The sequence below is a fragment of the Rhinolophus sinicus genome, chromosome 5 (assembly GCF_057876585.1).
Source record: "Rhinolophus sinicus isolate RSI-liver-muscle chromosome 5, RSI-T2T, whole genome shotgun sequence".
In the NCBI taxonomy this organism is placed as follows: Eukaryota; Metazoa; Chordata; class Mammalia; order Chiroptera; family Rhinolophidae; genus Rhinolophus; species Rhinolophus sinicus.
Window position 1 is genome coordinate 30707430 of NC_142505.1, and position 26977 is coordinate 30734406.

General features: G+C 43.8%; 2 protein-coding genes across 3 annotated transcripts in view; one reads left to right on the plus strand and one right to left on the minus strand.

Annotated features, from left to right (window-relative positions):
• The window catches only part of SH3BP5 (SH3 domain binding protein 5), a 64162-nt gene extending 47620 nt beyond the window's left edge, over nt 1-16542 (plus strand). The window contains exons 4-9 of the mRNA XM_019725974.3: nt 3234-3398; nt 10212-10342; nt 11497-11539; nt 12245-12467; nt 14366-14626; nt 15066-16542. Coding sequence (XP_019581533.2) covers nt 3234-3398; nt 10212-10342; nt 11497-11539; nt 12245-12467; nt 14366-14626; nt 15066-15277 — 1035 coding nt within the window. The 3' untranslated portion in view covers nt 15278-16542. The remainder of the gene's footprint in view (nt 1-3233; nt 3399-10211; nt 10343-11496; nt 11540-12244; nt 12468-14365; nt 14627-15065) is intronic.
• An 830-nt stretch (nt 16543-17372) lies between these two features.
• CAPN7 (calpain 7) overlaps nt 17373-26977 on the minus strand; it is a 35293-nt gene continuing 25688 nt past the window's right edge. Inside the window, exons 14-21 of one of the 2 annotated variants that reach the window (XM_019725973.3) lie at nt 26866-26965; nt 26443-26578; nt 25802-25877; nt 22157-22302; nt 21324-21386; nt 20606-20736; nt 18652-18744; nt 17373-18559 (exon numbers count right to left, since the gene is read on the minus strand). In XM_019725973.3, the coding sequence (XP_019581532.2) occupies nt 18415-18559; nt 18652-18744; nt 20606-20736; nt 21324-21386; nt 22157-22302; nt 25802-25877; nt 26443-26578; nt 26866-26965 (890 nt within the window). In that variant the 3' untranslated portion in view covers nt 17373-18414. The remainder of the gene's footprint in view (nt 18560-18651; nt 18745-20605; nt 20737-21323; nt 21387-22156; nt 22303-25801; nt 25878-26442; nt 26579-26865; nt 26966-26977) is intronic. The other variant, XM_074312825.2, reaches the window with a different exon arrangement.

Genomic DNA, 26977 nt, shown 5'->3' on the forward strand with positions numbered 1-26977 from the left:
ATGCGTTAGTAATAAGTAGACTGTCCACTTGTCCAGTGATTGTGTCATTGCTAAAATTACCCATGTTGGCAGAAACTGTATGGTAGAGCAAGAATAGTCCCCCTTGGGGTCAGGGGCTCTGGTTTCCGGGCTCTGACCAGCCACCAAATAGCTGTGTGACATTCAGCAAGGTGCCTTGCTTCTCTGGGCCTTCCTTTGAAAAATGAAGTGATTGACCTGGAGGGCACGTAAACTTCTTTCTATGCTGGATATTTGCAACCAATGCAAATATCCAGATGCCCTGTTCCTTCCTGAGACCGATTATGGTGTGGAGTGGAAGTCGAGTCATATGGCCATGACTGCAGACTCTCCCATCTGGCGGCCTCGACAAAGACAGATTTCTCTACCCCACCCCACCCTTCCCCCCGTTGATGACACTAGAACACCCATGTGTTTCCAAGTGCTTCACAGTCACAGCTGGCCTGGGCCAGTGTCTGATAAAGGTCACTCGTCAAATTCGTTCATGAGCAGCCTCTTAAAATTCTCTCCATAGAGCTGTTTCCATGAAAGCTGTTAGTGTCCATGAGTCATGAAGATATTTAAAATTTTTCCTGGGTTGCATCTTACAGCTCAAACCCAGCTCTGCTAACATTTTCCTCTTCAGTATTGTTCTAAGCAGAGCCTCAGCTCTTTGGTTTGCTAGCTGGACACCTCTGCTGTGAGTGAACTAACTACCAGGGAGCCCGTGAGTGCAAGGCCCTTACTCAAATAACGTATTACTACGAGGGCCTGGGTCCTTTGTTACAGTTTGAAGGTAAAACTTAGTGAGTTGTGCCAAAGGTTTCTAGCATCATCTTTCATATGATGGTGAGAACTAGCAGCTCTTTTGGGGACTGATAAGTTGGCTTCTGACTTTCGAGGTCGTGTATCCTATTATGACACTGGGAAACAATCTCGGAGTTAAGCACTCCTTACTTAGAGGTGTGTGTAAACTCTTGGATGCCACCTGAATTTCGATAGCCAGTTTGGTGCCTAATACCCTTCCTTTGAGGACTCTTCCCTAGGAAACCTTTGACAAATCACTCTCTCTTCCTTATATTCCCATAGCACTTTACACCTCTGTCACTTGTCACCATCTGTCTTGTGTTGGAGTTTGTAATGAACATATCTGTTTCCCTGACTAAGTTGGGACCCCTAATTTTGGGGTGGGCCCTTCATCTCCAGAATTCAGCCTCCAGAAGGTACTTTACCAATGTCCAATGGACTCTATCCTTCTAGTGAGGGCGTGATAGAATGCTTCTTCCTTGTATGCTCCTGTCTGGGCAGATGGAGGACCCCGCAAGGGCTGCTCTCACCTGGAAGAACCATGTGTGGGCCTGGAGGCACGGGGTCTGGAGCAGAGAGTTGTTGGTGAGAATTGTCCTGTCTTGTCATTTCTCAGTGGGTTGGTCAGTTCTATAGGGGTGGGTCCCTTGTCCCTGCTGGTAGCTGAGGCATACCTGCATGGATGTGTGGTCCCAGGGCACACAGTTGGTCCACAGCGGACAGGTCCCTGGGTCAGTGGTTGAAGCTTTAGCCTGGCATTCATTCAAGGCCTCCACTCTTGATTCCTTTTTGAAATCCCAGTCTTTGTCAAGTCTCTTAAGATACGTACTGTGTTTCATAATGCTGCTGCTTCCTGGCCGCCTGTCAGCCCCACATCTTTCAAATCATCCCCGTCTTCAGTCCTCAGTTCATGATCAACCTCCTTTATGAAGCCATCCTCGATTCCTCCTACTGAAAGTAATTTTTCCTTCACATCCCCTGACTGTATATATTTCCCTCCGTCCTATGGCACTCGCATGTATAGCCTTGTATTACAGACTTCCGAATATCCACTCTACGCCTGTTTCAGTTCCCTAATTAGATAGTCATTGCCCAGAGGGTTGGTGTGGTATCCAAGTCCATGTTCACTGAATGATGGAGAGTGGCACCCATGGGGTCACGAAGCTGTCCCTTGCCTGGGGACTGATGGGCTCAAGTCTGATTTTGTCCCCTTAACTTACGTGTTTCCAAAATGTATTCTTCACCTGTGGTTTCTGACAACTTCCTCTAAGTCATGTGAGACTCACTCTGGTGATGGGTGGGGGCCCTATTGTTCCCCTCTGCTCCTGTCCTCAGTCCCAGGGGCTGCCCCATGGGTATCCCCCAAGCCTATGTAACTGGCATGGGGATCTGGTTAACCGAGGGCGAGCCAGCATTTGGCAACGGCTTGCCTGTGCTCTGATGGGGAGTCACGGTGGGTCTATGAGAGGGTGACCGGAGGGTTTGTTGCTGAATTCTGAGGTAATCCCATGGCCCAATCTTGGGGGAGGTGTGCCTACTGTACAAAAGAAACAGAATGTGAGTCAGCTATGTCATTTTACCTTGTCTAGCAGCCCCAGTAAAAAAAAAAAAAAAAGTAAAAAGAAACAGGTGAAATTAATTTTAGTAATGTATTTTGTTTAATGCAATATATCTAAAATATTGTCACTTTGTTATATAATCAACATGTAAATTATTGAGGAGATACTCTTTTTTTGTACTAAGTCTTTAGAATTTGGAGTGTTCTGTTCTCCGTTAATGACCTTTCCAAAGCTCTCTGGCCACATGTGGCTGGTGGTTGTCAGTAACATGGCCAGCTGCAGGGTTTGTTGATTCTCCCACTTGATGTTCCTTGAAAGCAAGTGTGAATTGAGTGGGGGCCTGTCTGGCTGAGTGATGGCTCAGGGGTGGGACTCTGTATCTGGAGTCCGGTCAACTCTGCTTCTCACCAGTTTTGTGAGCTTGGGGCAGGCCTGGGTCTCAGCCACAGTCCCACCTGTGGAGTGACACTGTTGGGCCATGGTCTCCTGGGGCCTCTCTGGTTCTGACGTGCCGTGAATTGGGCCACAGATCTGGGCAGGGACAGTGTTGGGGGGGCCACTATGCCCAACATGGCATCGTTGGCATATGGCAGCTACTCTGTGCAAGGCCCTTGTTGGCCATGTCTGTCCCAGGAGGGGTGGGTTTGCCATCTCTGGCTCTGACCAAGAGTTGGCATGTTTATCTGGCCAGTTGGGTTCTGGGCTGTGAATATTGCCCTGTCACCTACCTCCCCAGCATTGACGTGCACCTGCAGGTGGCAGGCCTGTGTCCAGAGTGGAGAGGCAGAGATGGACAGGCAGGCACGTCGCAGTCCTCGAGACACTCGTCTGTTGGAGCCTTTGCCATTTCCTGGGTTCTTTCTCACACAGGCTCAGCTGGAAGCTCAGAAAGCCACTCAGGACTTCCAGAGGGCCACGGAGGTGCTCCGTGCCGCTAAGGAAACCATTTCTCTGGCTGAGCAGCGGCTGCTGGAGGACGACAAGCGGCAATTCGACTCAGCTTGGCAGGAGATGCTGAATCATGCCACCCAGAGGGTAGGAGTCACAGCTGTGTGTGCCTGTGTGGGGGGTGTGCCTGGAATTGTGCACATGCGTCTGTGTCTGCAAGTGTCCGTGTGCGTGTGGGCATCTGGATCGTGGCCCCTGTGTGCACGAGGGTGGGTGTGCGAGCATCCCTCACATGGCCCCTTGTCCATCTGATCCAGGCTACCCCCTGGTTCTTACGATTCTGTTTGCCCCAAGCAGAGGAAACAGACTCCCAGGCATGTTCGCCTAAAATGTTCGCTGAAAGTCACAGGTTATTTACTTCCGTGGGGTCTCTGTTGGGCCTGGTACTGAGCAATACTCAGGGATGACAGTCACCCAATGACAGGTATAATTCGCTGCTCCTTCCCTGTGTCACTTGTGTGTTTAGATCATCCCTGAGGGTCTTCGCTGTGGATCGGCCTTCCCAGAGGGACTAGGTCGTTTTCCAGGGTCTCCTCCCACTGAGTCCTGGGGGTCTGCTGGGTTCAGAATCCCAGGTGGAAGAACATGGGCTGGGATTTGGGAGCCGGCATGTGAGCAGGAAGTGGGCTGTGTGTGATCTTTACCCAGCCTTGACTTCTGGCTTTTATGCCATCATTGTTTGGCCTTTCACCAGCTCCCATGACCTGCTCTTTCTGGCCACATTGCTTCACATCAGCAGTGGTGGGACAGCTGCTTGGCTCAGCTGAACTTGTTGCCTCTGCCTAACTACTGGGTTTCCTAGGAGTCACAGAATGTTCCAGATACCGCTCCCTCCTCCAGGCTGGTTTGCTGTGGGGTGGGCGGGTGAGCTGACGTGTCTTCAACAGCTCCAACTAAGATCTTGGATGGAAGGATGATGTAGAAGGGGTGGGAGCTGCAGCTCTGGGCTGGACTCCTTGAGAAGCCGCCTGCGGGGCAGGGATAGAAGTCAGGAGTTAATGCCAGCAGCCTCTCCCTTTTCACTGTCACCTGTCACAGTGGCTCGAGTCCTTGGGAACCTGATAATTAAAGATGACCTTGTACTTCCTTAAATAGAAAGCCCGACACAAATAATTTGACTTGAGTCAAATCGGCTGTTGACTCTGCTACCTCTCCCTCCCCCTGAAGCCCGAGACTCCTGGCCTTGGGCGTGTGTGGCTTTGGGCCTCCTGCCCCCTAGTGGACATGATGCTTGGAGAGCCAAACACAGGCTGGAACAGCTTTCCTGAGTCAGCTGATGAAAAACCAAAGCAGAGGTTGGAAATCTTTGAAATTTACAAGCCACAGCCCGACAGATGTGAAAAGGCCAAAAAAAAAAAAAAAAAAAGCTCCTTCCAAGAAATTAGCTGAAGGTCTGATTTTCCTTTTTGTCCTCCCTCTACCCCAACTGGAAATGCAAACCAGCCAGTAAGAAACCATTTCAGAAATCACTCAATCTGCTCTTTAAAAAGAACACAACATAATTTTGCTTTTTTGTTTTTCTTTTCTTACTGAGTCCCAGGGCCCTAGTGGATGGGGAGTAGCTGGGCAAAGAGGTGTCCCCAGGACCTCCACCCGGCACAACTAGCCTCGTTCACACCATTCTTGGGGTTGTGCAGTGCGCAACTTGTGGGGCCGTACCAGACTGCTCTGGGCCTCCTTCGGTTCCCTGGAGGGTCATCTGATGTGTGCCTTCACTGATGTGAGGCCACCAAAGGTTTTGGGGTTGTGGGCATAACCACTGCGGATGAGCACGTGTTTTGGGTCACAGGCCAGCGTCTCCACCCTGGGGCCGCTGTTACTCTTCCAGATTCCTTCACAGTTGCCTAGGCCTGACAGGCTGCTCCTTGAACTGCTGAGGGAGAAGGAGAGTTCGAAACTGACACCAGCAAGAGAGCTGGTGGCAAAGCTTTCCCCAACCATAGCCTTGCATCACGGAGAACCTCAGCCTGCTGGAGGCGGGCTCTCTGAATCTGATGGATGGGGTAGTCACTCATATGTGTGGCTTGGCTGTGAACCTCCCTCTGGGATTTAGCATTTCCCCGAATGGGGTCATGTCGTCCCCTCCCAGAGCTTGGTGGACCTAGCACACTTGGCTTGCTGAGTGCTGGTTGATGATGACAGTGAAGGGTCTAGAATATGTCCCCTGCCTTGTCTGACTTCTGGATACTCCAGGAAGCTAGTTTCTTTAGGAGAAGGGGGCTTCCTCTCGCCCTTTTCTTCTGAAGGAGGTACTAACTAAGGGTCTAGAGAAAGAGCCAGAGTTCAGAAAGGTCCAGGGCTGTCTTGAGCAAGTGGCAGTGATTTGGGCTGCATGGTTCCCCACTCCAGGCACAGTGGAACAACACGGGTCCCCATGTTCCTTGCCTGAGTCCATCAGTGTGTCCTCTTCGTTCCCCTCAGATTACGGTGACATTGCAGCCCCACTTGGAGCCATGGCTGAAGGCAGTGGCTAGGAGACTGAGCGATGACAAGCCCGGTTTTCTGTTAGGCCACATGCAGTGCCACAGACGGGGACAAAGGGATAGTTCTCCGCTTAGGGCTGGGGTCAGAGGGTGCCTTGGAAGCTGCGTGAGGCAGAGCTGCCCAGCATGCTCTTGCATGGCTTCCTGGGGGTGCAGGGCCCAGAGTCCCAGCGGCCCCTCCAGCTTTGTTTCTTTTGGCCTTGAAGGAGCCTTTATGGGAAGGTGATAGCTTTTCACCCTCTGGGAGAGGAGGCCTGGCGTCCGGGAGGGAAGGATTGGCTTTTCTGATGTCTGCTCAACAAGACCAGATAGAGGAAGAAGAAAATACGACTTGGAAATGGGGAAACATGAACTATGAACTGGCAGCAGGCAGCTGCTGGAGAGGAAAGGACGCAGTCAGCCTCCCCTCCCAGGTCCTGGCATGGAGACTGCCTGGCTGTATGGACCTGAGGCCTGGGATGGCACCACCACCCTCTCCCACAGTGGTGAGAAGCCAGCTTCTTGGGCCCCCATCTCCCAGGAGTGCAATAAGAATCACAAAACAGCCTGAACCAGCTGAGGGCCTGAGGAGATGGGGAGACTGCCTTTCCCAGTGAGAGGAGGATGCTGTCTTAGCCCCGGGATGTTGGGGATGTAAGTGAGGGGGGAAAGCTGCAATGTGATGCGGAGGTGCTGTGCTGGGAGAATGTCTACTGGTCTGTTCAGGTCATTCTGCTGGCGTGGGACCCACCGAAGAGGCCTGACCTGGCTGGCACGTCCGTTTAGTGCCCATCAGTATCTAGGCAGGAAGGCCTCAGCTCTTTGAGTATCTCCACTGTGCTGCTGGGAGCACAGTCTCTGGGGACCCAGCTGCCTGCCTGCCCTGAGGCTCCTAGGAGGGGACCAGGTGGGCACTCCTGGACCCACACCTCTCTCTGTTCTGCTGACCTAGGAAGGGGGGCGGAGGCCTATGGCTTCCACAGAATCCTGAGTGCAGGCCGACATGCTTTTTCTCCAGCGCCCGCTGCCCTCTTGGCTGCCCAGGGCTTGGTGCTGCGGCTGTCCAGGATCAGACTTGTGCAGCGCCAGTTCTGGCTGCTCAGTTAGGTTGACTGGGCCTCAGACCCTGCCATTGGGCACTGGCTGTGGTCAGTTTTGGGGGCAGGCCCAAGGCACAGGAGTGCATCTCGGTAGGTTTTGGGAGCCCCAGGAATGCCTGACTTCGTCCTGTAGGCTGAGGTGGATGCACCCAGAACCTAACAGGGAGCCCATGGGTCATGCCCAGAACAGGGTCCCCTCTGAGGAGAAAGTTCTAAGCATCGCGAGGGAGGCCAAGACTCTGTTCATGTTGGCTAATTATTTTCTACAGGAGCCTCTAAGCTCTGGGAAAGGAAGTGGGAAGCTGAGTACTGCCCCCCAAAGTCTTTGTGAGTCTGAGTGCACGTCCGATGGAGATGGCCAGTGGGGCAATGGACGTGTGGCTAGACACATGGAAGAACCACAACCTATGCTGAACCAGCTTCACCAAAGTGCTTCCTCCCTTCACGTCCATTGTCCCAAATGCCACACACTGAAGATCCCTCTTAAGTGCAGCCCTGCCGTCAAGCTCCTGGCCGAGCTGCTGTGGCCTTCCTGACAGCCCGGGTCCCACCTGCCTTGACAGGCACTTCCGCTAGGCGTGTCTGTACCCCAGGGGGTAGTCTCCAGGGTGCCCTGTGTACACAGTAGGTGCTTAATCAGTGCATGCAGCTCTGAATTGAATGTGATGGTGGTAAAACTGAAGAGCACGGTACAGAGATGGAGGCAGGCTCTTGGAGTCCAGACCAAATCGCTGAGGCCTGGGGCGATGGTGGTGGGCACCTCTGGTCTGAGTTGCACGTGACCAGCTGGTTGCTCAGTCCAGCTTGCACTGCCTTGAGGCCTTCAGGGACTCGTTTGTTATCGCTTCCTTTTGTGGCTCACCTCTCCCCCTGTGGCTTTAGCCTCAGAGCAGAGCTGCCCTGTGCCACCCTCCTCCCTTGTTCCCCGTTCTTTCCCCACCATTGCAGTACACAACTCATGCCTGATTCCAGACTTAGATGGAGGGGCTCCTTGGTTACCTAGGAGATGTAACCAAGGCGACCTGCGTGGTGACTTTCTCCTTGGGGGCTGAGTTAGGGATTGGAGGAGTTTCTTCCAAGACCCGAAGGCTGTGTGTATGTGGGGCAGGGGAGACTGGCACACAACATGGCAGACGTGGCCTGATGGGGGTGAAGCAGGGGACCGGAACAGGCTTGTCGCGCTTCACTGGCAGCATTGCCAAGTGCTTGGAGCTTTTTGAGTGTTTAATTTTAGAAAGCTTTCGCTTCTTTTTGCAGACTAGGGCCTGAGATAGCTGAGGGCCCCTGGGCAGCTGGTGAGAACCCTGCTTCTTGCAGGGGGACCCTACCTGTACAGCTTCAAATCCCAGCCTTTCTAAGTCAGTATCTTCAAAATGCTTTTCAGACAGCTCCTTGAAGGTGAACTCTGCATCAAATCCTTTCGTCATGGAGCAGCTCACCCTCAATATGTTGTCTTCATCTGTCTGATAAGCTTGGGGCTTTGAGTTTTCATAAAGGTTACAACAGTAAATTCTTAGAGTCTGAGACAAGCCTGTGTTTATGCAGGGGATGTGTTTAGTGCATTTTATTGCTTTGTGACTCTGGTATTAGAAGCAAAGGGAAAGGATTGTCCTGGCCCTTTGGTCTTGGTGGAGAAGTCATTTTAGCAAGCATGTCACCGCAGGCCAGCTTAACTCAGTTCCCTCCTCGTTCCCTTTTCTGGTTTTGTTTTAATTCTGTTGTTTTAAAAAGTATCTCAAGCATTGGAACCTTTGTTAAAAGATACATATTTTAAAGAAGGTAAAAGCGTTAATTCTCACAAATATTAAATGTTTTTATAGCAAACATTTAATTCATTAATCAAGGAGGGAACTGATGAGATGTTACAACTATTTCAAAGGAGAATTAAAAAAATCACTTATGTAGAAAACTGGGGATGCTGAAATGAATTTACAGACAGATGCAAAACTGGTCAACATTTACACGGCAATCAATAATCAAATGCATTTCCACTAGGACACAGTCCTTCTTCATTTCTAGGGATAAGAATCAGATGTATTACTATCCATTTTCTATAACTTACAAGGTTGGAAAATAGTTCCAGGACAATGAAAGCCAGAGATAACCTGCAAGAGTATGCTAGACAGGACACCCAGTCATTATGCTCATTTCAAAGTCTTTCATAATTTTTCCTGATACTTTAAAAAATCCTTATTGTAAGTACATAAACTAACCTAGGGCTGACTATGGCTTTTGACGGGAGGGGATGATACAACATCAACGGCCTCCTGTCCCGGGCTTCTTTTAACCTCTAGTTAAAGGTACAGTGGTGCCTTCCTAAAATTGTCCTGCTGGGTCTGAGAGAGTAGACCAATGACGTGAGAGCCCTCTGGGCTCCTCCCTGATGCTCTTCAGGTAAAACAAAGTACGGCCCTCTAGCCTCACTCCTGCCTCTCCAGTTCATTCTACACTTGTGTGAGTTGTAAGTAGAAGACGGTCAAGAAATTGTGAGCTGCTTACCTGGCCTGAACTTCTGTTTATTCCTTCATTGTCTCTCCTCAAGGCAGATCTCATTCTGATACTTTTCTTTAGTTGAGAGGAGAGAACCCACATTGTCACGTGTCAGGGAATGCACCTCTGAGATGCCGTGTTTTTGGCCATTGAGGGCTCTTGATTGTTGGTTTTTAAACTCATTTTTATCAACAGGCTTAACAAAATTGTTCCCACTGGAATTTCCTACTGGTTTGGTCTCCTGGTTACAAATATTTTTGAACCTCAAAATTTGATATAAATGATTTGATACTAATTTGTTTAAATGTAAAGTTCAACCCTTCTGGATCCTGGATTCTTCTGTGTCCATCACCTAATTCAGGGCCCAAACAGCTGACGTCATAATTGCCTTGTCCTGATGCTGTCATGCCTGGTTTTGTTAGGTCTCCCACTTCCTTGATGTGTAAGTTCCCTCGGGTGCTATTCACCCACTTGCCTGCCCATCAGCCCCTGCCCCAAGGCGGGAGCAGGAGGAGAGGAGCCCACAGTGGCTACTCAGAGGCAGGAGGCCTGAGGAGGAGGAAGAGCACATTGATTGAATCAGAGAATGCTTCATATTTTTCTCTGACTTTTGGTTTCTCCTTGTTTTCTTTCCCGGTCATTGCCACAGCCAATTTGACTATTTAGTCCTATCTGATAAGACTTTTACAAAATAGAAAAATTGGGAAAAGTAATCCTGTTCTGTTTGGAAGTTAATCTTAGTGTGCCCACTAATTGCCTCAAAGAATATTTTTTAAAAGTTACACGAGTAATACCCCAACAAGGAACTGTTCTAGGCTTGGTGGGCTGACCTCTGCTGTCGTTTGAAGGTCATGGAGGCGGAGCAAACCAAGACAAGGAGCGAGCTGGTGCACAAAGAGACAGCGGCCAGGTACAATGCAGCCATGGGCCGCATGCGGCAGCTGGAGAAGAAACTCAAGAGAGCCATCAACAAGTCCAAGTGAGTCTGGACGTGAGGGTCCCAGGGGGTGTGTGGTTGTCCCCTCTTCCTGTTCTTCTCCTCTTTTCTGTGCCTTGCACTCAGGGACCGCCCTCACCAGAGGCCCCTGGCCAGGCTCCCTTTGCCCCAGACATTCTGTGTAACTCCCAGAAAAGGTGCTCAGTGGTGGGGCTGCTCCTGGGAAACACAGGAAAAGGAATTTAAAAAGCAAACCCATTCCATGGCCCAGTGGGGGGGCCTCAGCTTACCTGTCATTATAATGGAGATGAGCTATGTACACAATACATGTTCTCTGTGCACCAGGAGCTGATGAAATGGTGCAAGACTGGTTTTCATGGAGGTTTTTTCCATGCTCTTCTCTCTACCACTCCTATATATTTTTATACAATAATGATCTTGGAGACAAGTCCCCTGCTTTGCTCACAGTTGCTGGGCCTCTAAGCAAAAGAAACTTGGGATGGTCTGGACCCAACAGCCAAAGACAGACCCAGAGCTTCATGGTGGGTGAACAGCTCAAGGACAAAGCATTGGTCCACTCTGAATGCTCAGACACCCAAGTTCCTAAACGGAGACAGGCTCTTCTGGCTGACCCAGAACCCAGGGGACTAGCAGAACGTTCGCATTTCTTGTCCTCTCTTGCCCGTGTCCTGGCTGGTCTGTAGACCACCGACACCTCTAGTCCTGGACAAAGCCCAAGAAGACCAGCCTGAGCCCCCATCCTTTCAGCAGCCCCACTGTGCTCAGTGAGGGGAGGAGCGGCGCTTCTCCCTTCCCTCGCTGACCTCAGCAGACGAGGGTGTGGTTGGAGCATCTCCTTCTGCAGCCTTATGTGCTTTTCATCCTTAAGGAGCCAGCTTCCTTAGGAGAAGAGACCCAGGCCATCTGAGCTGCTGGGCACACCAGAGCGGAAGCTGATCCAGGGTGCGGGGGCTCCAGGATATGTGTACTCACGTCCCCATATCTTAGGTGAGCCCTGCGGCTCTGACTGGCATCTGTGTCCATCAGGCTCCTTCCGCTCATGGCCTTGTCTGAGTTTACTGAGTCCTGGAAGGCTGACCTGGCCAGCTGTAGCTAATGCCTCTTATATACCTTGTGGAGCTTATTGTGGTCTTGTGTTGTATTCTACTTACGGGTTTCCTTCCTGTCTTTCACAGGCCTTATTTCGAACTCAAGGCAAAGTACTACGTGCAGCTTGAGGTATGTGTGGCCTTTGACTTAGCTGCTGATGGGATTTTTCTGTGCTTAAAGCCTCACTTTTTGTGATAGCCGACTGTCAGAGGGCACATTTGCTACAAGATAGTGGAGAGACACATTCTTGACTGAGTTTGCAGGCCTCAGAATGGTGTTGGCTGAGTCTTGCATGGTCTCTGAGATCCTCTATCAGTTACCTTCTCTCTTTCACTGGGCAGTGGTTCTCAGTACGCTCCTAGGACAGGGAGCATCCCCTGGGAACTTGTTAAAAGTGCAAATTTCCGAGCACCCGACCCCAGACCCTCTGAATCAGAAACTGCTGTTAAAGCCCCCTGAGCTTTCACAAGCCCTCTGGGGGATCCGGATGCAGTCCCAAGTTTTGAGAACCACAGTGATGGGGACTCAGTGGCTACAACATGGGACTTCTGTGTGAATTTGACACCCACTGTTGCTCCACTGATGGGGTTTACTCTGCCAGGGGTAGTTTCTGGAGAACAGAGCTTATCAGCTGGATGGGAGTTGGGGGTGGTGGTGGCTGCTTTCCTACCTGGTGCATGCACAGCTGTGGTAAGAACGATCAGCTCCGTAGTCACGTCTTGGGAAAGTCGTTGGAGTGATGGGCAGAAAATGTGCTTGAACCTATCGTTTAAAAGCATTGCAAGGCCAGTAGGGGCCGCCTTCACTTACTGAGCCTCCCGTTCTCCTGACCAGCAACTGAAGAAGACCGTGGACGACCTGCAGGGCAAACTGGCCCTGGCCAAAGGGGAGTACAAGACGGCCCTGAAGAACCTGGAGATGATTTCAGACGAGATCCATGAGCGGCGGCGCTCCAGCGCCATGGGGCCTCGGGGCTGTGGCGTCGGGGCTGAGGGCAGCAGTACGACGTCTGCAGAGGACCTGTCCGGGAGCAAACCCGAGCCAGATGCTGTTTCTGGTGAGTTGGGCTTGTGTGCAAGTGGGGGGATCATACAGCTTGTGTGGTCTTCTTCCAGTGCTGTCGCCATCACAGAAGGGCTTCGGAGGTGGGCAGGCCTGAGGGCGATTTCTGGGGGCCTTCCACATTTTGTAGCATCATCAAAATGCTACTGAATGTTCCTCAGTGGGGATTCTCCAGTCACATAAGTTTGGAAAATGTTACATGTTCACCCCTCTCTGATATTCAAAGTACATATCAGAACATTCAAGGGTCTGAGAAGCACTGCAGGAAAGAAGAGCTCTCCAAGAATAGGGGTGTTGGAATTAGATTAGATTCAAGTCCTGGCCTTCCCATCATTACTAGTACATGATGCAGGCAAGAGTTTAACTTTCTATTTCCAGTTTTTCACCTGAAAATGGGGAGAATGTAGAGTGGTTAGGATGAAATGAGGTAACACTAGCATCCAGTAACCACTCCGCAAATGGTGGCTCTCACGGATGCCTGACCAGAGAACTGTTTTTCCGGGGCCACCTCCGGGAAACTGATACAGAGGTTTGATGTGGCTTCCTTTATGTTAAGAAAAACCCCTCCAGTGCTGTCTTTGCACATTTCCTTTTCTATGGAATAATCCCCGTTGGCTTTTTCCCAAGCTCCTCTCTCAGGTGTTCTTTAATTCAGTCAACAAATGTTTAAGTGCCAAGACCAAGGTAAAGGAAAAGAGACCTATAATGAGCATCAGTGTGAGGTACTTTTAATATACATTATCTCATACACACTGCATGGACAGGCACATGAAGCTCAGAGAGGTTAAGTAACTTGACCAAGGCTACACAGCCAAGCACTGGAGATAGGATTGGAATTCAGATTTGAGCCCATTTCCTGTCCCCAATAGTACTTCTCGTTCATGCATTCATGGGAATCCTCTATAGGATGCTACAAGCCTGGTTTTAAAGATGAAGGAGAGCAGGGGAGGAAAAGAGGAACAATCGAATAAGAAGCAGGATTATGCGCAGGCAGAGGGGAAAATAGTTTAAAGGCAAAAGAGGCTTTCAAATCATGAGAATGACATGTCTCTGGGCCTTGGTTACTGTGATCCACAAAATAAGTGAGGCACAAGTTACAGAGCACTGTAAAGGAATTTTTTGTGTGTGCAGCAAATCATCTAGGCAGGCTCTGAGCGTCTTTTATGAGCTCAGAAGTCACCAGGAAGATAACAAAGGTCCCAACACATATTACATGCAGGGCTGTGTCTTCCAGCAGCTCTTGCTTCTATTGCTGTATTAGAAGAAAGCCCTGAAGTCTGGTTGTCTTTGGGATGCATTACAAAGGGCCAGCCCTCTTCGGGTGCAGGTGTGGATCTATTTGGGGGACAGGTGGAGAAAAGCCCCATCTGTGGCTGAATTCATCTTCTATCTTTAGGCAGTGTCTGGTGACACTGACTTCTAGAGCAGAGGCTAGAACAGGGGTGTCCAAACTTTTTCAACGTTTTTCACCAAGGGCCATATGCGGTAAAATACACAAACAGCCGGGCCACTCACTTGAGGTGAAGTACGTATTGCCTCACCTGGTTTATTTAAGTAAACTACATATATTTTTGGAATTTGCTGCGGGCCAATTAAAAATGGATTGCGGGCCACAGTTGGCCCGCAGGCCGCAGTTTGGACACCCCTGGGCTAGAAAGTTATTTTAATGACACTGAATATCCGTGGGATTCAGCTGCCAGCAGCTTCCCTTCGAGTTGCATTGCAGTCTGGTCACGCAGGCTCCAGAGGGTCATGTTCCTTTCACTATGCACCCCCCGGTGGCAGGGATTCTGCAGTTCCCATGCCGTGTCTAGCTATCTGCCAGCAGCGTGTTTAAGGAACTAGGTTGCTATCTGCCAGACCCTGTGTGACTGGTGTTCTCTCTCCTCCTAGTGGCCTCGGAGGCCTTTGAAGATGACAACTGCAGCAACTTTGTGTCTGAAGATGACTCGGAAACCCAGTCTGTGTCCAGCTTTAGTTCAGGACCAATGAGCCCCTCTGACACGGCTGACCAATTCCCTGCAGCCGTGAGGCCCGGCAGCCTGGATCTGCCCAGCCCCGTGTCCCTGTCCGAGTTTGGGATGATGTTTCCGGTGCTGGGCCCTCGCAGCGAATGCAGTGGGGCCTCCTCGCCCGAGTGTGAGGTGGAACGAGGTGAGTGGCAGCCCTCTCACCAGTAGTGCTGTCCCTACCGCCTTTGCAGCCCCGTCTCGGAGCCCCCAGTGCTGTTACTGGGTCTGTGGGAATGAGCTGGCGGTGCTGATCACAGATGCTTCCCAGTCCTGTGCTGGGGGCTCCTGGCTCCATCACTCGGGTTGTGTGTGTGTCTCATCACAACGGTCCTCTTGACGAGCACATGCTGGAGAGGTTTGTTTCCCAACTACTAAAGGAGCATGACAAGTTTCATCTCTAATATAAGGAATACATAAAACACACTGAGTAGCAGCAGCAGTAAGCAGTTATGCGATGGAGATCCCTGTGATGTACATGGGAGGGCAACACTGGGAGACTTGGGGGGTTGAGCTGGCGGGTGGACTTGGGCCCCGGGACTCTTGGAATTGTCAGTACTCACTTAATCTCCACACTTCTACAGGAGACAGAGCAGAAGGGGCAGAGAATAAGACAAGCGACAAAGCCAACAGTGGTCGGGGTCTTAGCAACAGCAGCGGCGATGGTGGCAAGAGCCAAAGCAGCACGCCCCCCGAGGGCCAGGCCTTGGTGAGCAGGATGAAGCAGCTCTCCCTCCAGTGCTCCAAGGGGAGAGACGGGATTGTTGCCGACATCAAAATGGTGCAGATCGGTTGATCCATCCAAGGTCCTGGCCCAGGTGCATATCAATATTTATACACAAAACTCTGGAGGACATTGTGCCAATAATCATTTAATATATGCCAAATCATACGCGTAACTGCACTAATGGAGTTTCAGTGACCTTGAGGGCTGAAGATTTTACTTCTGGGTAAGAGCTCTTGAGCTGGTTGGTTTTTCAGAGCAGAGCTGTTGTTGCAGGTGGATTGTGACCAGGTTCACAGCCTTTGTGGAACATTACCTGTAACAGTGTTATGGAAGCAATAACTAGTTCCTACGGAAGAACCCGAGCCAGGAAAGGGGCTGGGAAGCTGTGCCCAGCTGGGCTCAACAGTTTGCTTCTCTTTCCCTTCTCTCACCCTCAACTTCTTTGGGAAAGTGGAGATGTTCTCTCCTCTATATCCTAGGGAATCTAAATGAAAACAAACAAGAATGCAAGACAAAACTCAAATAGTCAGAATATACCTTTTGACCCAGTGAAGGCTTAAAAAAAAAAAAAATCCCCAAACACAATTCATTTTCATCATCTCTGGTGTTCAGAAGGGGCTTTTTAAAAGTGTGTATGTTGGGACACACGTTAAAAACAGTTTCTATAAAGGTTACTATGAACTGCACTTTTTGGGATGGGAAAGGTAAATGCCAGTGTGGGGGTTGGGGTGGGGGGATGAGGGTGGCAAGGACATATCATAGAATGGGAATTGTGGCGGTGGGCGAGAAGGTTCTATAGCATAAACCTTATCCTATCAGCCAAGGGGACTTATTCTAAGAGAAGTGCATGTGAAGAATGGTTGCCATTGTTATTCTGAACTGACAAGGTGTTAATTTCTCTGTAGGTTGTAACTTTAAAAATAAAAAAAAATTATTTAAGGGTTATGCTGCACTAGTATTTCTTAGAGGAAATTGTTTCTTAAAGCTAGGAAAGGGAGTAGGCATGTGTTGGCAAAGGCTGTTAAATAGACGCAATGGAGTCTGTTATGCTAATAGTAGTAAGTGTTAACACTGCTTTTCTGTAATATTTTCATGGTTACACGTATTTAAGAGCACTGTATTTTATTTGTTAAGAAAACTTGGCATTTCTAAAATGAAAAAAAGCAACCCCATTTCAAGTTCATTCTGTCACGACGTGCATATTTTAGTCATTTGTAAATCTCTTCATACTATAGTGTTTTCTCCTTTTTTAATGACTGATACAGTACCCTAATTACAAGGTTATTTTGTACTTGTCTTAATACCTTGAGTGTAATAAAAATGGCTTAAGAAAATGTCTAACTTTCTATGACTTCAAATAGGAAATCCTGATGTTGACTAATTCTATTCTAGGCAACCTTCTTGCCGTCGGAAGACCATGGAATGCAGTGGTCATCTGTTCTTACTTTCAGTTAAAGTCGTCAATCCTAATAATTTAAGCCCTGGTTATCAAGGATTGAATCAGAATTCCACATTTGCTGCTAAAAAGCCGAATAAGGAGACACAGTGGCAGGAAAATAAAGACAAGGTGGTTATATTGGAGGAGTGGTTCTCAACCTCTGCTTCACATTGGAATCTCAGGAAGCTTAAAATACTACCCTCTTAACCCCAGAGATTGATTTAATTGATTTGGGGTATACGTGGTCATTGGGCTGTTAAAAGCTCCCCAGGTGATTCTATCCTTTCCATTAATCATTCTCTTCCTTATGTATCTGTAGCACCATGTTTGGAGCTCTATTATAGAATTGAACATTACAATATATTAAATTGTTCACATATATAGATAGATCTCTTCCATTAGATTTTTGACAGCAGGGATTACGTCTTATTTTAGTTTGCATCCTCTAAGAAGATTTTTAACACAAGAGGTTCAAATCATATATGTTTATAATAAATATACATCTATGCTTTAGATTTCTTTCTTTAAAGGGCAATAGAAAATTAATCTACCTAAAATTAATATCTAAAATCAAAAGCACTAAGTATAAAGACCTGCCACTGTCCTGAATGTTAATAGATTTTTTTTAAAAGTGTGAATTTTCAAATAATGAGTTCTTTTCTCTTTCAGATGGAACATACTAGATTAAGTCCTTTAATAATTAATTTCTCTATGTTAAACTATGCCGTTTCCATAAGTATAAACATTTTATTTCAATTAAATGTACCAGAAATACAAAATAAGTTGATAATTATAAAGTAGAGACGATGAAAAAGTGTACCTTTTTAATTTTCAGATCTTTAAAATCTTGAGCATCATTCTTCTCTGAGGAATTTTTATGTAAACAACTGGGAATTTACACATGACAGTAGTATCTTGGCAGTTTTTCCCAATGCAACCCCAATTACCATCCACTAAATTCTCAGTTATATTTTCGTCAGAATGCTGTTACCATAAGAGCATTGAACTACAGCGCGATGAAGACTATACAAACTAAATTGCAATGTCTTCAATGTCTCAGACTATTACTTCCATCAACCTGATAAAAAAGAACTGCAATAGTGAATATTCCTTAGTTCTCTTACGTGACTCAATGGGAGACAGGCATCTACTGTCAATTACCTTCATTCTTTCTTAAGCATGAGCATCTTCATGCTAAGTTAATTAGTATTTCTTACAGCTTTATTCTTTCATAACATCTGGGCGACAAAAAACATTTAAAGTCAGAAATAATGCAGAATTGAACTCTGTTATGTTGACATGATTCATTTGGTAATTAGTTGCCCAAGATGTACAGCAGCGTCACAACACAAGCAAGTGTAACCTACAACATGCTCTGCCAAGAAGACAATGTTAAGATTTCCAAGTATTACAGCAGCCTCCCACCCCACTCAGTGAGTCTCCGTCGGTCTCAGGTCCCTCCTTAGCAAAGGCGTCTCACTGTGCTGAGCGAGTCTCACCTTTATAACCATCTGTACTTTAATACAATGCGGCCCCTAAATGCAAGCCACCTCCACATACACACAAAACTATGTAAATGGTACTTCTCAAGTAATTCTGACTATATACAGTTCTCACTAAACACCCTGACTTGAGCACCAGATTCCACTGTAACATTTAGAGATTTAATTCTGTTCTGATTGTTGTGTTTAGAGTCCGGGAGATATGTGTCCTCCTCTGAAGGGTTGTTTGGTAAGTATAAAATCCAGTAATTGATGAGATTTTCCTGTCACTGAAGTTGTGTTATCTTGATGGGGATAATACTATTAAAGTCCAAGAAAAAAGGTCCTTCTTGTTTAGGCAAAAAAGTACTAGGAATGATATTGTAAATCCCAGCAGGTAGATTTTCTAATTCCAGGTAGCAAAACCCACACCTGTATTCAGGGAAAATAAAAACAAGATTTATAGAAGATGATGCCACAAAAAGCAAATTATAAATTAGATATAATCAAAATGCCAGTGTTACCTGTAATCACCACTAGATTTCCTCTGAAAGCCATGGGGACCAGGATCACCCACCATAGAAACGGTTACAACCTCAAATCCAACACTGTATTGCCTAGCAGTAAAAAGGAACAATTACTGCTAAGTAGTCTCAAATACATACATACCTAGAAAAGTATACCTCAAGTTCAGATGTGCTATTAAAATCAAATACATGCTTTCTTTCTAAAGCTTCTGTAGGAAGAAACAACACTCTGAAATACATGTATATTATTTTTACTCTTAATTATAGAAAACACCATTTATATTTTAAAATTGAAGACATAAAGATTAATATCAAACTTTAGAAGAGACTGTATTTTTACCACAAGCTCCCTGATAATGTTAAATTTAATTTAAATCATAAATTATTGTATTAGTCAGAAAAAGAGGGACAGGAGAGAAAACCCTAAAAAAATATAAATTTATGAAAGTAATTAGCATATGGCAGACATGAAATTCCAAACCAGTAGGGAAAGGATTATTTAGATGGTGATGGGTATGACAAAAACTTAAAACAAAATTGCTAAATTGTATTTCACACCAGATAAAAGAATACTTTCACATGGATTAAAAAATAGAATGTAAAAAATAAAACCATAAAAGGACTAGAATATGTGAAAATTTATTTGCCGTTGGGGTGAGACTTCTTGCCCACAGCAAAATAAACCAGAAAAGACAGATTTGATTACTTCAAAATGAAATTTCTATGTGGAAAAAAAAATGATCTGGGAAAAATACTTGCAAATATGTGAAGGAGTTAATATCCTTAAAGACATACCCTTTATTCGTGCTTACAATTATGAAAACCATGACAATGCCAACAGAAAAATGGGAAAAAGATAGGAATCAGGCAATAGAGGAAAAACACACAAATTTTTACATGTTTATATTAAAAATGGGCAATTAGATACCTTATTGCACCTGTCAAAAACTGGTGAAAGTTTTAAAAATGACTGGAAATAGAGCTTTGTCTGGAAATAGAGCTTTGTCGTGTCTCAAAGATTATTAGTTTCTTATGAATTGGTTTGTATGGCAAGCAAAATTAAGCCTAGTTTTTATTTAGAGGTATCATACTATTTTGTATTCTCTCTTTTGAAACCTTTTAAAATTGTGATATGTAACACAATGTACATAAAGTATATAACAAGTAATTTGTAAGGTGAATGGACACCTGGGTTACCGCCACCTGGACCAACAAAACCCTCTCAGCACCACAGAAGTCCCTTGCATCCTCCTTTCTGGTCACAACTGTGCCCACAAAGCGAACTTTTATGGCAGTCACTTTCTTGCCTTGTATATAGTGTGACTGTCAAAGTGTGATCCTTAAACAAAAGTTCAGTTTTGCCTGTCCTTGACTTCATGTAAGTGGAATCATGCAGTATAGATTCTGCTGTGTATGGCTTCTGTTGCTCAGCATTGTTTTTAAGGCTTATCCATCATGCTGTGTGGGTAGCTATAATTTACTTTCACTGTTATACAGGATTCTATCGTATGACTATTTTATAATCTTAAACGCCACTGATGAACATTTGGGTTGTTTCAAATTTCTGGCCCTTACAATTGTTTATTGGCCCTTTGGATTATCTTTCTTACTTGTATGACATTCCTGTTCAAGTTTTCGTTTTTTAAAAACTACAGACTTTTTTTACATTTAAAAATCTTTTAAGATATCGCCTATATTATTAATCCACCTGGAACTGATTTTTTAGAGTTGATATGAGTGAGACGGGTCTAACTACCTTTTTGGTACATGGACACTCAATTATTCCAGTACCATTTATCAAACAGACAGACTGTCCTTTCCCCACTCCTCTGCAGTACCATCTTTATCATAAATTAATATGATATACACATAGGTCTGTTTCAAAACCCTATTATGTTTCACTAAGCTCATTTTTAATATTATTAATTTAAGAAAGTTACTTTTCACAAACCTTGGTCCTCTCAGCTCAATCAGTAATGGCCCAGTCTTTTCTATATGGAATTGGTAAATGGGATTATTTTTATGAGTCTCTTGGAAATTTCCACATCCTCCAGCACTCTGAGCACTCCATTTTCCATTAATCTAATAAAACAAAGTTTTTGTATTAACAAAATTTCACATTCTCCAATTCTATGTTAAAGACAAAACTCCTTTACCCCTCTCCCCTCCAGAAGACAACTCCCCACTCTGGCTCTACTTTCTCAAGTCTTTATTTGCCACTGATAGTCAATGTAATTCTCCATTTTAGCTAGGCTAATGTGCTACCTGAGCCCTATCTCCATCTCTCAGCCTTCAATCAAGTTGTTCTCCCTGCCAATAATTCTTCCTCAAATCCTACTCTATACATCTAGCCCACCCAGCAAAGTCCACCTCAAATTCTCCTTAAGAGGTTCATCCACATGGCCTTCCCAAATGACCAAGGTCTGCTTTTAATCTTTCTCTGAATTTCTTATTTCTTCCACAGAATCATTAAATGTTGCTCACTGAAGGTCCTGTATTCCAACCCAGATTGGATGGAGGCTACTTACATTTCCCTTATTCCTTTGAATCCCAGAATATTTTTATTTTGTAAGGAATTGTTAAATGTGAAGAATGAAAAGAGTAAGGAAAAAAAGGAAAAGGAATTCTAAGATTTCTGAGATCATGACCCAGAGAAAGAGTTCTCTCACCTGTTTTGATAAGGTGTATGGTGAAGGAATCTTTGAAAAAGTAAAGCTGCATGCTGAATATACCTATATTTAAAAAAAAATAAAGTACTGATAAAGTTTATACTTACAAAGACACCAAAGTGATAAAAATATACTGGAAGGCTAAAAAATTAGTTGGCATATATAAAAGTCATTATCTGTAGGTAGCCTGGTATCAAGTCAGGTTTAATGAACTGGGAATTGGGAAGCTAGGGATCTTGTTTTAGTTTATTCTGCTACTGTGTGTGACTCAGGACAAATCACATTCTCTCTAGGCCTTGGCTTCTGCATCTGAAAGATGAAGGAGTGAACTGGCTCCCCAATGTCCCTTTCATTACTAAAAGGCTATTCCAATTGATCTTCTTTACTGCTCTATGGCAAACAAATCTATAAGGACAAAATTACAAAGACTTTCCCAACTACATGAGAGTAATGTTTATAGGCAATTGATTCCATTTCACTAAGTTCAAAGTCTGTTTTTAAGTCAATGAAAGTATTATGTAGACTAGAGGAGTTTTTATTGCTTGCTCTGAATTTATTAGTCCAACATACTACATTATATCAGGACTACACTATTACTTTGAAAACTAAAATGCTCATTAAAAATATTCAAAATGAAAGATTACTTTTCAAAAGTATTTTCTGTAGGAAGCATCATTTAATATTGAATTGCTATATGTACAAACACACCTATACAAAAAATATAGTTAATCAATTTTCAGAAATATAGTTTTCTATAGATAATCCCACTTACAAAGCAGAGCACATTATGTACTTTATATTACTGTTTTGTCATTGTATATTGGTTTACTTACCCGTACTGTGTAATGGATTGTGTTCTGTTTTTCATACTGAGAAACCACTAATGTAAAGGTATGGGTCCCAGGAGTGGTCAGCTTTATCTTAGTCAAATAATGAGGGCTGTTAATTCGAATCCCATCAATGTATGGGGGAGGATCAGCTGCAAATAAACAAGTCGGGTTTACAGAAACAGACTTTAGTTTTTAAATTTAAGTTCTATGGATGATGGTAGGGAAAATAATTAAATGGATGGATATCCCCTTAATTGATTCTATCTTCAAATATAATAGTACTAAAGAATTAGAATTTTAATTAAAAACTTTACAATTAAACAATTTAAAACTTCAAATAAAACAATTTCTAATAAGCAAAGGCAATCTTTAGAATACATTCAATGAGGTATAAGATAATCCCTGCTATCTGCCCTATGGTATATTTTTTCCTCCAGTAGAAGATTTTAAAGTCAGGATTAACTTCTTTTTTCCTTTTGAGGAAATTTTTAAAAAGATACAAAGAAGTACATAAAAACTCATGTATATTTTCCACCACTCAGAATTAACGTTTTTTTTTTTTTTTTTTTTTTTTTGCCATGATAGTTTCTTTATAAAATGAAGTCCCTTTTAACTACCACCCTTAGTCTTATTCTGTTCCACTCTGATGGATTTGATGAACATCTTTTCAGGCTTTAACACACATACATCCCTAAAAAAGAATGAATGGGTAAATTTATTTCTGTGAGCATATGTCTAAAAACGGGATTGTATATGTCTTGTTTTTTATCTTTCACTTTTTACTTAACATGTTTTTTTGAGATTCATGTTGTTCTACATAGACTTGGTTTATTCCTTTTAAAACTGCCTGTATAATATTCTATTGTATGAACATAACACATTTTATCTATCCCTCCCATCTAGTTATCCAGACAATCTGGATATTCAGATTATTTCCAATAGTTTGCTTTTACAAACAACGCTGCCTGATATGTTAGTCTCATCATCAAAGCTGACATAATAAATTATCACATGCATGTCAATCACCGTGTCATTTAAGATCAATGCTGTATCTCTTGGCTTATTTAGGAACACTGAATATTTATAATGTAATCTGTTAGAAAAAGATTTTAGTAGCTCAAACAGATAACATGTCTCTAATGCTTAGAGGTGTGTAATCTAGTGTGAAGAGAAAAAGAATAGGCATATTTATGACCTTGGACAGGTTTTTAACATTTCTATGTCTCAGTTTACTCTTCTGTTAAATGGGGAACAAAAATAAGGCCTATTCTATTTATCTCAGAGTGCTGTGATGAAAATAAAACTACAAACCAGAAAGTACTTTGCAAAGGCTAAATCACTGTGTTAAATAAAGACAGAGCATTAAAAAAAAAAATCCAAGTAAACAGAGTAACATTTAAAATTCAAAAGCCATGTAACAACTTAATGCTAGGAATATATTCACAACATTTGTGCCTTTTTGATTGTATAATGACCAACATGTGAAAATGGAAAATTTGGCTGGGTTAACCCAACATTTATCCTTGGATCTACTATGTGTCATGCCCATGCCCGAACACCTAAGGATACTGACTGCTAAGAATCAGTGCCTGCCCTCCACACAGTGTAACGGGGAAAAATGCCCTGATTTCCTATGATAAAGCAAAGCAAAACTCAACAAAACCACTTGTCATCCCATCTCCCCCATCTCTGCCCATTTCTTTCACAGACTACTTGAAAGAACTGTCAATAATTGCTTCCTTACTTCAGTCTTCTCAAACCACTCCAACTGGCTTCTAGCCCACCTCTCTGCCAACTCTGTTCCTGTCAAGGTCAACAATGATGGCCAGGATGCTAAGTCCAATGGTCCCTTCTCTAACTTAATCTTACTTGACCGCTAAAATAGCAATCAGTGCAGTTGTCCATTCTTTCCCTCATGAAATATGTTTCTTCCCTTGGGTTTTGTGAAACCTTACTCTGTATTTAATCAGGTACTCTGTTCAAATTCTTTTGTGGTAACTTTTCTTCTGCTTAACCTTAGGATGTCAGAGTTCAAGGGTCAGATCCGATGTTCATCTCTGTGCCTACAACTCTCTCCATAGATGATTTATACAGTGCTATCTTCAAATGCCACCTATATGTCCCTTATTCTTCAGTCTATACCTACAGTCCCAATCTATCCCAGAATTTTACTCAGAAGTCCAACTGCCTACTCAACATCTTCACTTGGACATCTAATAGTGTATCTCATATTTAACAAAACCAAAAATTAACTTTTGATTTTACTCCACTACAAATCCACTTCCTGCCCACCCCACCTACACTTAACCATCTCAGTAGATGCTACAGCTTTCTGTTGCTCAAGCTAATAGGAATCATTCTTGATAACTCTTTGTCCCCTACATCAACTCAACAAGTCCTGACAACCCTACCGAAATTTGTCCACTACTCCTTACGTCCACTTCTACTACCTGAAGTTCAAACCACCATTTTTCATAAAATCGCCTAATTGGTTTCTCTACTTCCATTTTTTTGTCCCCTCCGATATATTCTACAAAGAATGTTCTTTTAAAAAAAATCAGGTCATGTTCATTTTCCTGTTCAAGACCCTCCAAAGATTTCCCATTACACTTAAAACCCTGTGGCTCATAGAAACTCTTGTGATCTAAACCTGAATACCTTTCTGACCTCTTCTGATATCACACCTCCCCAGGCCTACTGGCCTTTTTTCAGATCCGAAAAAACAACTTTTTCCATTTTAGAGTCCTTGCACTTGCTGTTCCCTCTGCCAGTAATGCTTTTTCCTCTATTTCTTTGCATGACAGATTAATTTTTTGTCATTCAGAGTTCCACTTATCCCTCTCAAAGAATCCTTCCATGGCCACCCAAACAAAGCAAGCAACGAGTTACTAACACATGACCCTATTTATTTCTTCACACACATGTATTACTATTTTTTTCTTTTTCTTATCTGTCTCCCCAACAATATAAACAGTTCCTATCACGTAGAAGGTGATATAATTTTTTTTGAATGTGAAAACAAAATGGTTTTAATACTATATGTTAAATGCCTCAGAAGCCCTGCAGACGGAAAGAGATTCACTTTGCCTGGCAGAAAGGTTATCTCAGAGGAAATAACACATAAGCTGGATCTTAACTATGTTCATTATGCAGAATAGAGTAAAAGGACTGTGGGCAGAAGGCAAGGAGGAGATTCTTTGCAGAAGAAATTGCAAAAAGAGTGGCAACAAGGGCGTGATGTATTCAGAAGTAGCCAGTGCCTCACTGAGGGTACTGTGAAAAGAGGGGGCATGAGATAAAGGGGGACAGGCAGGTTAAGGCCATAATGTAAAAGCCTTATACACCATGGTGAAGAGCCTGGAATTTTTGATCAGTGAAAAAAGATACGATTTAAGTTTTAGAAATAAAACTCTGACAGCAATGTGTACGAATGGGGAAATCCTAAATTCCTGAGGTCTTTATCAAAAACAAATCAAAACAAAACACGTAAGTAGCATAAATACCCACCTACCTGCTTGAGTGGTTTCTATTAGTCTAGCAGCATCATTATTAATTTCTGTATACTATCTAAATGAAATTTGTCATTTTTAACTTAATCATGTAAATAAAATTTTAATGTCTGTGTGAATGTTTGCCTACTAAACGTACCTGGGTAATACACTTTTTTCCCATCAGTCTTGTATACAACCATTGTGATAAATTCTCGATTATTTGCAAAATCATCCTAAAAGCACAAAGAATCCAATGTGGTTAGGAAAATGGGCTCAAAATGCTCTTAAGAGGATAAACAAAAAAAATTCTAATTTTAAGAGCATTTATCTCAGCTGCTTAGTGCTATTAAAAACATTTTTTTTCCCTGGATTAAACTGTCATTTCAATAGGCTGACCATATTGTATGAAGAAATATTAAAAAAGACTCTGAAGCTATTAAAATTATGGTTACCCTTCACAGAATCAGGCCTCATGAGTCAAAATTGCCAACCCCCTTTTAGCATTATCTTAATATTCTTAAGAACTAAAGGATTTATAATCAACATGTAAACCCTCACTAAGAAGCATAAACTCCCTCATGTTTTTCTTCAGAGATGATTTTTGAATAAGACATCTAAATATAAGACTATAAATTATAAATTTCCTTAGAGGGAAATATTCATTTATCTAAGAAAATACTATTTTCACGCCACCTATATAAATGAAACTGCTGGCTGGTGATGAAATTACATATCTTATTCACAATGGTTTAATTATATTTCCAAGATATTGGCATATCATAAGAAGCCTGTTAGTACCTTGTCTGTTATGTGTCTACTAAGCAAAACCCAAACTGCAGCGCCCCCTTGTGGACACTGCACCTCCAATTTGTACTGGGGATTGTTGGCCAGGCTATAGGCATCTTTCACAGGTCCTTGTTTAGCATCCCACGTACTAAAAGATAAAGTCAACAAAGAAGGAAGGAATTAAATTTTTCAGAGCTAAAATATATTACTATTTTAAAGTGTTTCAGATATGCTGAAGTTATTAGGTCTTCTTGTTTTATTATTTAAAATGTTTTTTGGCATAACCAAGCAGCATTAAAGAAAATAACTATTATATGATAGTCATGGGTATGACCAAAAGAGTACATACTAATCTTCCTAAATTAGTGATTTCATTTTAAATGAAAAAAGTGGAGACTATTATAAAACATATTCTGAAATGTACAAAAAAGTTACCTGTGAATACATGTTGATTCTTTAAAAAGACTTGGATTCCAACTCAAATAAATCACATCATAATACTGGCAGAGATCGTCCCATGAAATCCAAAATATTCCTGAAAATTAGA